This window comes from Abrus precatorius, unplaced genomic scaffold, assembly GCF_003935025.1.
Source record: "Abrus precatorius isolate BTA unplaced genomic scaffold, Abrus_2018 Scaffold8, whole genome shotgun sequence".
NCBI classification, from domain to species: domain Eukaryota; kingdom Viridiplantae; phylum Streptophyta; class Magnoliopsida; order Fabales; family Fabaceae; genus Abrus; species Abrus precatorius.
In genome coordinates this window covers 33,682,306-33,697,145 of record NW_020874428.1, presented here as the reverse complement: position 1 = coordinate 33,697,145, position 14,840 = coordinate 33,682,306, and the positions used below count along the sequence as shown (strand labels likewise).

The window sequence follows — 14,840 nt, the reverse complement described above, 5'->3', positions numbered from 1 at the left end:
GGTTTGGAAAGGGTCAGAGTTAAAATATTTTTAGACTCACTGTGTGAAATATTGTATAACTTACACGTATGATTTAATACATCCCGTAAAATATTATTTAGCAGTTTTTTAAAATAAAAAATGTTTTTTATTAGGTGTAGTTCCTCCTCCTTTTAATTTTTTGGGTCCAATTACTCTGAATTAATTAGAATCCGGCCTATAGTGCAGTGCTGTTGCTTCATGGTTGCATGGGTATAGTTATAATTTGGGCCTGTAATTGGACTAGGCTTATTTTTTAAGGTTTGAAACCTTGGACAATTGTCCACTTTTGTAGTTGGCAGAAGAATATTAATATTAATAAAAAAATATTGTGTTTGATAAAAAAAAAAAAAAAAGCTATTAAGTTGAATATTTCTTCTCAATTAAATTGATCCCCACCTGTATATACATGTATGGGATTTGTTAATATAAACCTAAATTTTTTTAGGAAAAGTATGTTACCAAGTTATAGTTATGTTTTTTCTCAAAATATATCAAAGTATATTGTGCTATTATACTAACTAAGAAATTATAGATGTATAATAGTATGTATGATGGTTAACATACATCTACTTATAATTTAGAATGAGTATGTTAGTAAGCGATAACTATATATATTTTTTAGAATATAAAATACCTATCTTACTAAAATACTATTTTTAAAAAATAGGTACGGATAAGTTACCAATCTCTCTCTCGTAACACACAGGGTTATCATATTTTACAATAAGTTTTTTGTATTTTTTAAAGTTGAAACAAAAATTGTACATTTTGTTAATACAAAAAACATTTCACTTGTTAAAAATAATGATTTTAAAATTAATTTTATTTAAATATAAAACAATTAAAGGGTTCTTAAAGCATGCTTATTTTCATATCTAAATAGAGTTTTTTCTTTTGTAGTTTTTGTTTTTTAAAAAAGATTATTATTTTTTAAATATAAACAAACATATTCTTAATCTCTAGGTACTTGTGACACTTTCCTTTTCTTTAACACAGTATTTATCCCCCGGACAGAGAAAAGAAAAGGAAAACGAAGGGAAAGCTAGTTGGAATTTTGAGATGAAAATACAAACTAGTGGAGAGTCTAGAAGTGCACTCAATAAAAGGCTTTTTTCGCTCATTGGCGCAATGGACCAAGATAATTAATCGTTAATTTTTTACCTGAGATCGCAGTACGATATAGGTCTGGCAATTTTTATAAATATAATCTTATTAGTTTATAGATAACTTTTTTGTTTCTTCATAGCACTTTTTAGTGATTAAAAATTGTATTAACTTTTTATTTAATTTTTTATAATTAAAATTTTCTTAATTTAACTATGGCTTAACTTTTTAATGTTGCTTTTATACTCGTAAATTATAAATGCCTTTCCCCGGCATTACACATAAAAATTAGAAATCTTAGCTTAAGGGTGAAAACGAATTTGTAGTTAATAGAAGGACTCATAAATAATTAGGCAGGCACTCTTACATTAAGCAACAGGCACGTATGCAAAATTTGATCATCCAACGCTACAAGGATAATATTTGCACATTGTACATGGCAAGAAGAACCATGACTCACTTGTATGAAATTCCATGTAATAAACAAAAAAGAAAAAAACGCGATGGACATGCTTAAGGAAACACCAACTTATTTTTGTAAAGAGAAATTCTAGCTAGTGAACTAACATAGTGATGACACCGACATGTTCTTTTCGCGCCACGTGATCTTTATCTCATGTTGTCAACTTACACGCAGAATTTTACTTTCCATTTCCACCATCATATGATCCTGATCCAGCATGAGACCCTGCATACGAACCTGCTTCAGAACCAGCTCTAGAGGAGCCTGAACCAGCTCCAGACCCAGCATGAGATCCTGCATAGGAACCGGCTTCGGAACCTGCTCCGGATGAGCCTGACCCAGCCCCAGATCCAGCATGCGATCCTGCATAGGAACCAGCTTCAGAACCTGCTCCAGAAGACCCTGACCCTGATGAAGAACCAGAACCAGAACTTGAATAAGAGCCCGAGCCCGAGCCAGAGCCAGAGCCTGAACCCGCACCAGAGCCAGCACCACCACCACCACCAAGTCCAATTCCAACCCCAGCACCCAACCCAATTCCCACCCCACCAAGGTCCAAACCCAGGTCCTTTCTTGCCACTCTACTTTCAGACGCTATAGCATTAATTGCAACAAGCAAAGCAACAAGAGCTAAGGCCCTCATTGTAGCAGCCATTGACCCGGATCAATATGCTCACTACTAATGAAACACAAAAAGGGTATGAAACTCAGCTAATATTAGTGGTTGGAAGCTCTGGAAGAAGCATATTCAGATGCATGTTATTTATAGTTGAGGATAGATAGCTAATTAGGGAGGTCGGCATTGGCATGTGTAAAAGCAGGAGGCGTGCGTTTTGGGACACTATAGGAAGTGGGGGTGACACTTGCAGCCTTTGGCCCAGAGATAAACCACCTAAAAATTTGTAAAATTTTGAAGAAAAGTTGCTCCATTTCAATATGTTGGCTTTTATAGACGATTTATCAGTAAAAGATTATTATAAGTAAAAATCAAACCCCTTTTTAGTTATAAGGATTGAACTAGAATACTAAACTTTTTTGATCATGCTATGCACTTGAACCATCTTGTATTCACTTGGTGAAAAGTTTAAACAAAATTATATGTACCATAACACTAATTTTAATTCTAAGTGAAAGTTTATATATAGCAGAAAGATGGATGTGCAGTTTATATATTATTTGTTATTATTGGGGTGATCACTGATCAGGCCATTAATAGCAGCATATCCCCACTCACTCAAGCACAATGTATAGTGGGATACATGATTGGCACGTAATTCAAATTCAAGAAGAAAAAACTGTAAAGGACATTTTTTCCTAATTGCTAGCCACAAAAACTTATTCAAGATGTAGAGGATACTAGGAGAACAATCTAGAAAAGCCACCTTGCTTTATCTTAAAGGAAAGATCTAGTGAGACTGAAGAAGACTTTTTATTTTTATCGAAGTTTGGTGCTTGACTGGAAGTTTTCGCTGTTTTGTCAAACCCAAATCACTGTGATGTTTATAGGACTTGATCGGGCTTAACAAAAAATATAGAACAATTAATAGAATTTAATTGAATCAGATTATAGTAAAATTTGTAAAAAAATTTCGTCTAACCATCGAGTTCGAAGTACACAGAGTTAAATTTCTCTATTTATTTATTTAGCATTTAAAAAAATGAATATATGAAAAAAAATAAAATATATATATATATAGGCCATTATTTTTTATATTTTTTCACGCACAATTTTATAACTGTCTTATATTATTTTCTTAAAAATTTAAATTAGTTAATAGTATAAGAAAAATTTATTAATTATCATAAGAAATAAAGAAATATTTTTGAAAAAACATTAATATTCTCAAAAAAAAAAAATTAGAATCAAACACTATCACAATATTTCTAAGAACTATTATATTACATTATCTATAATATTTAAGACATATCAAATATATTTTTAACGTGTAGAAAAAACAAATTTTCAAAAAGTTTAATTATCAAGAAACTAAAAAAATCATACACTAAACCCACCCCAAGAGTAAAACAATCTTTTTGACTGTTTATATAATCATAAGATCAGCATTAACTTCTATCATGCACCTCGCACACTATATGTTTAATTAGTACATTTCATAACACACGTAGCAGGGGCCTTTTTTCTTCAAATTAGAAAGTAAAAAAGATGACTTCTAGGCACATACATATCTTTCATTCTCATCGCAAACGTATGGACTAGAAGAACCAAAGAAGGAAGTGTTCGGTGTAGTGTCTTTGTTATGATAAACCTATTTTATTGACAAACAAATCAGACTAGCATACATCTTGCTAGTTGCTGCTATATATATTTAGTGCAAACTTAAAGTTTCACATATATTTGCTATATGTTTAATTAGCACGTTCCATAATATGTAGTGCTTGCAGCGACCTTTCTTCATGGTTACAAAGTGGAAAAGATATATTATCCTTCCATTCTCATCGCAAACTCATGGAGAGGAAGAAATGAATTTTAAAAGCAAGTTTTTTATGTAGTGCCTTTGTTATAGATAGCAATTAGCAAATCTTTTTTAATTGACGAACAAATCAGACTACCGTATATAACATTCAAGTCGCTGCTATTTATATGAGTGCAAACTTAAAGCATCACATATATATGCTATGGGTTTAATTAGTAAATTCCATATAATATATGCAGCAGCGACCTTTTCTCTTCCAGTTAGAAAGTGGAAAATATATATTATTCTTCCGGGCACATATATCTTTCATTCTCATCGCCAACTCATGGATAAGAAATTCCCCGAAAGCAAGTTTTTGATGCAGTGTATTTGTTATAGCGAATCTTTTTTTAAAAGTGTATTGTATGAACTATTCCTCCACGATGCCTCACATAAACAAATAAGGAATCAGAATATTCACATGAATGAAGATGAAGTGACTAGCATGTTGTTTTTGAGTTAAAGGCCTATTTTCCTCCAATCTGGTATATTAGGGCAGGCGTCATTTGATGATGTTTGGGGTTTCCTTACCCAGCATGATAGCTCATATTGTTGATATCAGCAAAAACATACATTAGTACTATTATTGGTTATAGTGGGAGATGATCAGTATAATCAGAGCAAATTACCTGATTAAGGAATTATTATTTTATTTTAGTAGACAATAGACAAATATAGGCATTAATTAATCTTCATACATGAATCGCTTTTGGAAATACGTATGTCCAATGTCGATGCGGTCGTACGTGTATTCAAATTTCCTGCGTGCAACAAAGTGTAATTATAACTAGCATAAGTCTATCATGTTTTTCTGAATTTAGTTAGTAACAAAAGTCTAAACTTGGTCTAGGTATAGAAATCAAGCTAACATTTTTATCTGAATTTAACAAACTAAAGTTATGCCATATTACAAATAAAAATGGGAATCATGAAATAGCCAGGCAGACTTGGAATCAAGGAACTACTAATAGCAAATTGGCTCAAACTGAAACCCAACTGATTCATCTTCAATAGAACACACAGGATGGGGTCCACCACCTTACATGTTTATTATTTGGGTACAGAGACCATCTACTACTTAATTATTTATTACACAAAACACTTAAAAAGATCATTTTCTTTCATTTGAGTAAACCATATTTTATTCCAGCATTTCCTTAATCACCACCTCCTTCACCATAACCCCCACCATGTCCATAGCCCTCGCCATAGCCCCCACCACTACCTCCACCGTAACCGCCGCCACCTCCACCGCCTCCTCCTCCTCCACCGCCACCACCACGGCCACCGCCACCTCCCCTCCCTTGACTTCTGCCTGATCCTGATCCAGCCCGGGAACCTGCATACGAGCCTGCATAAGAACCCGCTTCAGAGCCAGACCCAGAACTGGAAGATGAAGAAGCTGAACTTGACGCTGAACTAGAACTAGAACCAGAACCGGAACCGGACCCTGCTCCAGCTCCAGCTCCGGAGCCACTGCCACCTCCTATGCCTAGGCCCAACCCTGCTCCCACTCCAATCCCCAACCCACCAAGATCCAGACCCAAGTCCTTCCTTGCCACTCTACTTTCTGATACAATAACAGACATAAAAAGAAGCAGTGCTAGTAAACAACATGACCAGGATGTAGCCATGCTGTGAAATGTAGCTTTGAAAAGTAGCGATGCAAATGTAGGTAAAGAAGCTATATATATATATATATGCAGTGTGGTGCAACTCTGATGATGCCTTCAAGGAGAGGGTTTTCGAGTATTTATAATGCCTTGTGCTGATGATTGTGTGAAACTTGTATAGAGTAAAGTGTGAACTGATAAATGGGTTATTTTATCTTTGAGACTAGAAAGTGGGGAGGTTGGCGTGGCGGTCTTGGATTTTGATGGACAAAACCTTGTGGTTGACATGGCTTCAGCTTCTTGCACGTCACATGATTGAGGACAAGTGCCAATACAGTACAAACCCATAATGGCCACTCTCACCCTAGTGGAGGAGGAAAGGCTTGTTTATTATTGTTGACTATGGTGTTTTTGCTCGTTTATAAAATAATGATTTTGTGCAGCCAGCTCATGGCCGGATATGGGTGATCAGGTATGCTTTATTTTTGCAAGAGGTGCCACTCTCCTAATATTGTGGTATCCATCATTTTTTTTATGAAAGTGTGCCACTCTCCAATTTGAATTTGAGGATTTGCTCACTTTTACTGTGTCCCTCGAGCTTATTATTAGGAGAGGGTTTAAGAATAGTTTTCTTCTCATAGCGTCATAATGGGGACAAATCAATGTCCAAATTGTTCTATTGGATTCATTAGTTGATGGCCGTACTTTTTTTTTTTCTTGAAATTCAACGAGCGGTTGAAGAATCTTAATATGTTGGAAAATGTTTTATTGATCTACGCTTGTCAGGAAAAAAAATAAAGAATTGTCTAAGTTGTCTATTTTAAGTGAATTAAAATATGAAGATATTATAAGAAATTATAAAAAAAATTATTGATAAATTTTATTTGTTTATTTAAGATTGAGATATTTGTTCTAGAAGATAAATATTAAATATTAGGCAAGCCGAAATATATAAATAAATATTGTATAATAAATAGGTGCTACAGTGAATTTCACTTTTTCATAAAAATATTGATAAATTTCTAACGACACATGACATAATTTTTTGTCAGTAAAAATTACTGCAAATTTAAATAAGTTAGTAAAATAATTTGTTATAACAAAATTTAAAAATCTATTTTTAATAAATTTAATAGATAGAGGATCTTAGAGCATATTTGATTTGATTTTTAAAAATAAATTATAGTAAAAATTTGTATTACAATTTATTTTAAAAAATTAAGAACAGTTTTAAAAAAAGCAAATCAAACATTCTTTCAATCTTTTAAATATTTAAAACAGATCAAACTCACTCAATCTTTGTTTTTGAAACAAGTTCAATAATTTATTTTATATTTTCAATGTAAAGTTCAATAATAAATTGAGTGATTCTAGTTGAAATTTATTTGATAAAAGTCTAAAAAGAGATATCTAAATTTAAAGATCTAATAAAAGTTTTGTCCAATTTTTTCTTCTCTTATTTTAATTTTTCTTTATTTTTTTCTCTTTAGTAGTATGCAAACTAATTTCCAAAATCTATCCTAAACTCTAAGTCTGCATAATCATTCTCTCTTTGGATTGTTATACTTTCAACTGTAGTCTTTATAAATTTAAAAACATCATATACTTATTCCAGTCATTTTAAAAATTAACACTTTAGTTTTATTAAAATAAGAGTAATGACTAAAAAGATTTTGTTAAATCAGAAAAAAAATATAGGGAATTCATTTGTTGTAATTTTTGCTTAAGTCACAATTGTTCACTTAAGCGAAATATAGATAATGATAAACCAACAAATTTTGTCAAAATTTGCTTAATTTAACACTCATTAACTTAAGCTGATATTTGTCACTTAAGTTAATATTGTATTGTATTACACGACTTAACAATTTATTTACCACTTAAATGAATTACCTCAAATAAGTTTTTTTTTTCTAGAATTTACACTTAAGTTAGAAAATTTGTCTCAAGCGAATGTTGCCAAAATTCTAAGATGCAAAAGTGACCCTTGTGCAAAGAAGACATGAGAAAGATTTAAAAAAGTATTGAACAATGTATCAATACAAAACCTCATTTTCATAAAGAATTCAGACGGTGAGAGTGGACATGAATGTTTTAATTCTAAAAACTATTAACTTTATAAATAGAGTTTATAGGAGAATTCTAAAGATCTAAAATGACATTCAATATTCTATTGATAAGTCTGTAATTAGGTCCTCTTTTACAGTCCATATATTCATATTCGACTTTTATTTTATTTGAATTTTATATTAATTTATATATTAATTATGCAGTTTGGTATAAAGAGGTCGCAAGTGGATTTTGGGTGCATTCTGGGCCCAAATTGATGGAAGATTAGAGCTTCGCAGCAGTCAGCACGCCCAGACTCATTCAATAAGCACGGGAGTGTTTCGAGCCTAAGCGCGGTCGTGCTCAATGTCTTGCGCAGCCGTGCTCATCTACGGGAAGCCTAATTATGAAGAATCTTTAGGGTTTTCAAACCCTATTAAAAGGGAGATCCCAGACATCGTAAAAGGAACCGTTTTTACATCTTGGCTTTAGCTCTAGAATACATCTGATCTCGTCTCTCTTGCACAGGATCATTGGCACATGCTTGGCGAGATTTGAAGCTTCAAGCGATTGTACTTAAAGACCGGAAACACATCTCACACTCTAGTTTGCTATTTCTTTTGATTATGTCTTTATTTATGATTGTTTTAGTTATTTTCTTTAGCATGAGTAATCCATAGTTAGGGTTATGAAAATTATTGTTCATGAATTTATGAAATTTTGATATTTGAATTTAAATTTGATTTCCGTTTTGTGATTATATTTTATCTTATTGTGCTTCTTTCTTAATCCTAATTAATTATATCGTTAGGCAACCTACCTCGGTTAATTAATAGATTTATAGGGTAAAACATGACAAAGGATTAGATGGACTAAACCAATATTTCTCTTTTAATTGTTATTAAATTAACAAATTTGTAGGCTCTTAAATTTTTCTTAAATTAATGTCTTGCATGACCATTGAGGATGTTAATTTAGAGAAAATAATATTAATATTGCATGACCATTGGATATTAATAGTATTCATATGAATGATTGATAATCACAAGGAAATTGAATTTAGAGTTAAATAGAAAAATAACATAAAGGATTGAATGAGAAAATCCATATGCCCTAGGTTCCTCTCCGATAAGTTTAACCAAGGCGTGCATTGTATTTCTTACTCGTAGTTTTATAATTGATTTTATAAATTCTTATTTTTAATTAATCTCGTATCTTTGAAGCTTAAATAATTGAATTAGAAAATTCTTAGTAATTGAAAATCAATTATTGTGGGACGATATTTCAGGAACTTAATTTAAGAACCCTTTATTACTTCTCGATAGGTATACTTGCCCTCCGAATATTTATCAATTTAAAAGTTATTTTTTATTATAAATTATGGTTTGAAGATCCAAAATATACAAAGGTACAGAAGGAGAAGAACAACAAAATTTTGAAGATAAAAGATAACATGTTTTAAAGATACAAAATAATAAGTTTTGAATATTCAAAATAAATTTTATAAATTTTTATGAAGGATTAAATGATAAATATATATATAAACTTGTATTAATAAGTTATATGTCAAAATTTTGAACTAAATTTTAAAATACATCTAACAATTTAAAAATATTCACTCACTCATAAATTATTTACTTTATTAACTCATGCTAGTTAAAAAATTATTATGTAATTATTTTTTTGTCATATATTATACTGATTATATGTTACACTTCATATGTATCATAAGATAATTAAAATGTCCATCCTAGTTTACTATTTTTACCTTAATTAGCAACATTCTTTATTTTATATTTTTTTCAACATTCTTTATAGTACTTTTTTTGTCAACTCCTTTGTAGAGTACTTGAGTGATAAATTTATTCAAGGATAACAGTTCTTGTTCAACCTTTTTGTTTAGTTTCATCCTTGGGCTTAGGCCCGTTACGTGACATGATGAAAGGCTCGTTGGTATACAATATAGTGTTTGGTTAATTTTAAATTAAACAATGCTTGACCAAATAAATAAATAAAAGATTAAAAATTATTTTTTAAAATTATTTAACATACATACATAATAATTTCAATTATATATTTTTATTAAAAAATATGAAAATTAAATTTATAATTCTTATGCAAATAAGTTTCTAATACATCATTCAGAGGATGGAAACAGATGACTAACCTTGATCGCATAATGACAAGTTAGGGGACTTGTTCTGATGTATATTCTTATCTTCTTTGTTCCTCTCGTAACTCCTACCTTCATTCCTTCTTGTATATTATTGTTGTTGTTTTTATTTTCTTAAATAAAATAATTTATTAAATTTGAAAAACGGCTTGCTTTAAAATTAGATAAAAGTTTAATTTAACTTGTTTAATAAATAAATATTGATAAATTAAACACAACGTGATCAAATCATAACCCTTGAGGAATCACGTTACTTATTTCCATTATCGTTACTCACTTATACCAAAATAGCATTTCTATTTGTGATCAATGAATAAAAAAAAAGTATTTTTTTAATTTATATAATCTGTATTAAAAAAGCTAATTTCACATTAAAAATGGCAAAAAATTGAACGAACCGTGTGTCTTTATATATACGTTTACCTGCGTTTTGACGGGACAAGTTTTTGTTGTGTTGATGTAAATTTGTAAGTTGGAGGAGACTTGCGCAGAGCGTAGTTGATGCCTTTCATCGGCTGAGTGAAAAGGAGAAACCATCGACCTCGCCAAATAAATATCACTTCACTGCTTTCACCGTAACCCTCTTCTCCCCCTCTTCATTACCATTTGCCTCAACATCTCTTTCATCCACCCCCCATTTTTTCCCCTTTTAATTTAAACGTTCCTTAATTTTCCATTTGCATCATTAACCTTTGGTTCCGTTGTTTATTTATTTTATTTCAATTTTGCAATGAATTGTTAGTCTCTTCGTTGTTTGCTACACACACGTACGATTTATTGTAGCCGGGTATTCCTTTGTCATTTTGATTGTTATTTATTATCTGTGCAGTTCTGGAATGTTTCTGTATGTCGACGCATAACATTTGAAAACTGTCTGTATAGCATTTAAAAGAAAAAAACACTAGGGAGATGCTGTAAAACCAATGGCTTTAAAAAGGAGTGAAAAACTATAGCTTTGTTATAGTCTGTAATGCTTGCTTTGACCTTGAGGTACTATACTAATGAAACAATCTTTGGAGAGTTGTAGGAACTGGTTTTTCAGTTTTGAAATTTTGGTTATTAGCATGGATACATGTCTTTGTGTGTCCCTTTTAATTAGAGTGGTGGGTATTTGCAATGCAGACCTTGGCAGAGTTGGTGGTATTGATGTTTGCATTATTACAGGTTCAAAATCTGATGAGTGACTGCTAGAGGCAAAGCTCCGCCATCGTTTGACGGGTGCTCTGTGCAAGATTCTGGGACGATGCGGCACGGTCCATTTCCTGGTTTCAATTCTGGTGCTTATCATCGTGCTCTGGAGTCTCGGCCTCCTCCTCAACTGTTGGAGGATAAAATTGCTGCTCAGGAAGCAGAGATAGACCGACTTGTAGGGGACAACCGTAGATTTGCGAGCACACATGTGGCGTTGAGAGAGGCGCTTGTGGGTGCAGCGCAGGAAGTGCAGAAGCTGAAGTCACACATTAGAAGCATCCAGACTGAAGGTGACATTCAGATTAGAGTCCTACTAGATAAGATTGCAAAAGGAGAGGTAGATATTAGAGCTGGTCTTGGTTTGAAGAAGGACCTACAACAGGCCCATATTGAGGCACAGAGCTTGGCAGCTTCCAGGCAGGAATTGAGTGCCCAAATTCAGCGAGCCGCTCAGGAACTGAAGAATGTCCAGAGTGATTGTAAGAGTATTCCAGATTTGCAGGCTGAACTGGACAGTTTAGTGCAAGAACACCAGAGGTTACGGTGGGTATTAAACTCTGTTGCTTGACTGCTTCCACCTATATGTAGATCAGAACTGATACTGGACACTTCAGGGTATCTCATTAATTTTGTTGTAATGTGGTTTAAATTTTTGGAAAAAATAATTGAAAATCATTTGAAGTAGTATGGTGACGTGCAGGGAAGACTTTTAAAGGCACTAGTGAGAGGAGTGGATTGAATGATTTTTAATTTGGTTAAAAAGGGTTGAGGGAGAAACAAAAGAACCTTAAATGAAGTTATTAAAATAAACATTTTGATTAATCAAATTTTTGGAAATTTGGTTTTTGACCGAAGTCAATGGCGTCGTGATTCATATAACCAGCTACACTTAATGGAAAAAGGCTTGATTGTTGTTGTTGGGGTCTAAATTGCCTTTTTGGAACTTGGTTTTTGATAGAATTTGTTTGCATCCGTTGATATGTGTAATTGATCCTGTCCATGGAAAAATGCTTTGGTTGTTGTTGGTATAATGTGAAAATGGCCAAGAACACTACATTCTGTAAGCCAAAGCTGCATCTTTTATACAGCCACTACAAAATAAGATATGAAAAATGAAAACATAAATCGCAGAAATTTATTCAAGTTGGTTTTTTTCTCCGGCAGGTACACTAAAAGAAAATTTAGGATCCACATGCTGCTGACAAGAACTATTCTTTTCACTGAACTATGTTGAGCCTGTTTGATTTGAGAAAACATTTTCACTTCAATTTTGTGTTTTCACAATTCATTAAAAAAATGTTGCATTATTTCATTATGTTTCTTGTTTTCACTTTTTCTGTACAAACATTTTATATAGATAACAAGATGAAAACAAAGTGATATTTTTGTGATTGCTTATGGAAACAGGAAATGAAAATCGAGAACTTTTTCTCAAGCCAAATAGGCCATAAGCTTGGTATGATCTGATTGGATTCAAGATATGACATGTTATATTTGAAGTGTGTATCATGAGTTGAATAATAGTTTTAAGTCTCCCGTTGTATTTTCATGATATATTTAAGGTGAGAGTTCCATATGACAGAATCAAAATGAGTTTAAAACTTGAATAAGGGATTCCTGAATCATTTGGGTAGTGTATGTATTGAAGTTGTTTTCAATATCTATCAAATCATGCCTCAAGTCTGTTTGCTATTCATGGATGTTATCATATGCCTAAAATCTTAAATATTTGTTATTCCTTTACATTGTGTTGCATATTTTCTTTGTTGCAGTTTGTTGCTCTTTATTATATATCTTTTTTCTGACAACTTTTCTTGTAATTGTTCAACTCTGGTTGGTTAATAGTGCCACATTTGAATATGAAAAAAACAAAAACATGGAGCTTGTGGATTACATGAAAGCAAAAGAGCAGAATCTGATAGCAATGGCAAGAGAAGTTGAAATGTTACGAGCTGAGATTTCTAATGCTGAGAAAAGAATAAATGGTAACTTTCTACTTTTAGTATGTCGAAGTATTTTCATGTGATACTTTGTATACATATTCTGATGCAGACTTACTATGTAAACAGCACCAAATCTGTGTAGGGCTGCTACCCCTGTAGACAGCAGTGGTCCCTTTCTAGATGCGTATGCAAGAGCTCATGGTCAAATGGCTGCTGGCCAAGTAGGAGAGAGTACGGTACCAATTGGTGACAGCAATGGAGTAGCTGCTGTCAATAGTTCTGGTGTCGGTGGTGCTGTTTGGGCAGGTCCATATGATCCCTCAGTTGCTCGGAGGTGAAGTTTAGCGAGTGACGGTTAATTATATGCTGCTCAATTTTAGCTTTTGCAGGTACAATACATGGGAATTGTTGGTGTTTTTCTATGTAAATTTCACAGATTGGGTGGTTTTATTTGTAGCGCCTTTCTGTTTAATATGTTCAATTTTGTTAATTGTTGAATCAAATGTGCAAAATGAAGAAGCCAAAGATCTTTGCCTCAAACGAAACTTATGGTAGAATGAATTGAAAGTCTTGTCAAGCATAACCTATGTTGTGAACTAAATGATACTGTTTTGAAGTTTTAGCTTAGTTGGCGCTATCCTATTTTCAGAGTACATATGAAACATGCTAAGGATTTATTTTCCGTCCAATATGACAAGACTGTTCGCTAATCCCTGTTGATTCCAGCTAGTGAACTCAAGTCGATGAAAAAATCTTGTCAAATGCTGGCACAAAACTGATTCCAGCTAGTCTGGTACCCGCTCTTTCGCATACATACTGGCTTAAAAATCACAATTCATAGATGCTGCCTTTCATTTGGCAATGGATGTGTGGTTTCTACTATTTTAGAGCATGTTTGTTTTCTTTTTCTTTTTTAAAATATAATATAATATAAATTTATACTGTATTTTATTTTTAAAAACAAAAAATTATTTTTAAAAGAGAAATCAAATATATTTTTAATTTTTTCTTTTCTTTTTTTTAATCATGATCACTTTCCCTCGCTTATTTTTATTGTTTGGCTCACCTAGCTCTTCATCTTCTACGGTAACATAACATTGTTATATCACTTGTCTCTCGTCATCATCTTCAAAAAGGCCTTGGTTTTTACAATTCGTATGTAGCACTAACATAATCGTGCTAGAATCCTGACTATCATAATCACTAATGAACTGATGTTGGTCTTTTCACCTTTTGTATCAATGTTAACATGAAACATATATAGGATCCATAAAGTGCACTTGTCTTTATCCCTTTTAATGAAACATAAAATAAATGAAGAGGAGATTTTTTCATTTTTGATAGGGTTAATCCTTTGAATTGAACTTAACTCGATTAAAATCGATAGAAAATATTGGATCAACTTAATTTATTAGAAATACATATCGATCTTAATACTATGTATCGTTAAATTATAAAATTTTAAAAATTCAGAAATAAAACTGAAGTATATTTATTATGTATATAAAACAAATAATGTCAATATACATAATAATACTATGTTATATATAATTAAGAGACATCTGGATTTGGCCTCAACTATATTAGGTCAAATTTAAAAATCATGCCAAAAATAAGTTCGAGTTAGGCTGAGTTAAGCAGATAGAACGAGTCATGAGCCTTAAGATCTGTTTGCGGATATGTGTTTGGGTGTAGTATCCAACATTCAGGGCCCAATTAAGGAATCCAGTTATTTTTTTTTTATAGTTTTGACTGCAAGTAAAGTTTCTAATTGGGCCTTATTTGGAGTTCCATGTCACCCACCCATTA

At 32.2% G+C, this 14,840-nt stretch overlaps 3 protein-coding genes across 4 annotated transcripts; 1 reads left to right on the top strand and 2 right to left on the bottom strand.

Annotated features, from left to right (window-relative positions):
* Positions 1-1,766: 1,766 nt before the first annotated feature.
* On the bottom strand, positions 1,767-2,243 carry LOC113848355 (glycine-rich protein 5). Its single transcript, XM_027477829.1, has 2 exons — positions 1,976-2,243; positions 1,767-1,906 (listed from the first exon to the last, which is right to left on the bottom strand). The coding sequence occupies exons 1-2, from the start codon at positions 2,241-2,243 to the stop codon at positions 1,767-1,769; spliced, it is 408 nt and encodes a 135-aa protein (XP_027333630.1).
* Positions 2,244-4,987: 2,744 nt separating this feature from the next.
* On the bottom strand, positions 4,988-5,722 carry LOC113847028 (glycine-rich cell wall structural protein 2-like). Its single transcript, XM_027475858.1, has one exon. The coding sequence runs from the start codon at positions 5,694-5,696 to the stop codon at positions 5,220-5,222; it is 477 nt and encodes a 158-aa protein (XP_027331659.1). The 5' UTR covers positions 5,697-5,722; the 3' UTR covers positions 4,988-5,219.
* Positions 5,723-10,337: 4,615 nt separating this feature from the next.
* On the top strand, positions 10,338-13,609 carry LOC113847027 (protein FLX-like 4). 2 transcript variants are annotated; one of them, XM_027475856.1, is made up of 4 exons: positions 10,338-10,472; positions 11,062-11,631; positions 12,934-13,073; positions 13,158-13,609. In XM_027475856.1, the coding sequence occupies exons 2-4, from the start codon at positions 11,141-11,143 to the stop codon at positions 13,367-13,369; spliced, it is 843 nt and encodes a 280-aa protein (XP_027331657.1). In that variant the 5' UTR covers positions 10,338-10,472; positions 11,062-11,140; the 3' UTR covers positions 13,370-13,609. The 2 variants fall into 2 exon arrangements, with proteins under 2 accessions (XP_027331657.1, XP_027331658.1); XM_027475857.1 differs by lacking the exon at positions 10,338-10,472 and having other exon boundaries at positions 10,840-11,631.
* Positions 13,610-14,840: the final 1,231 nt, after the last annotated feature.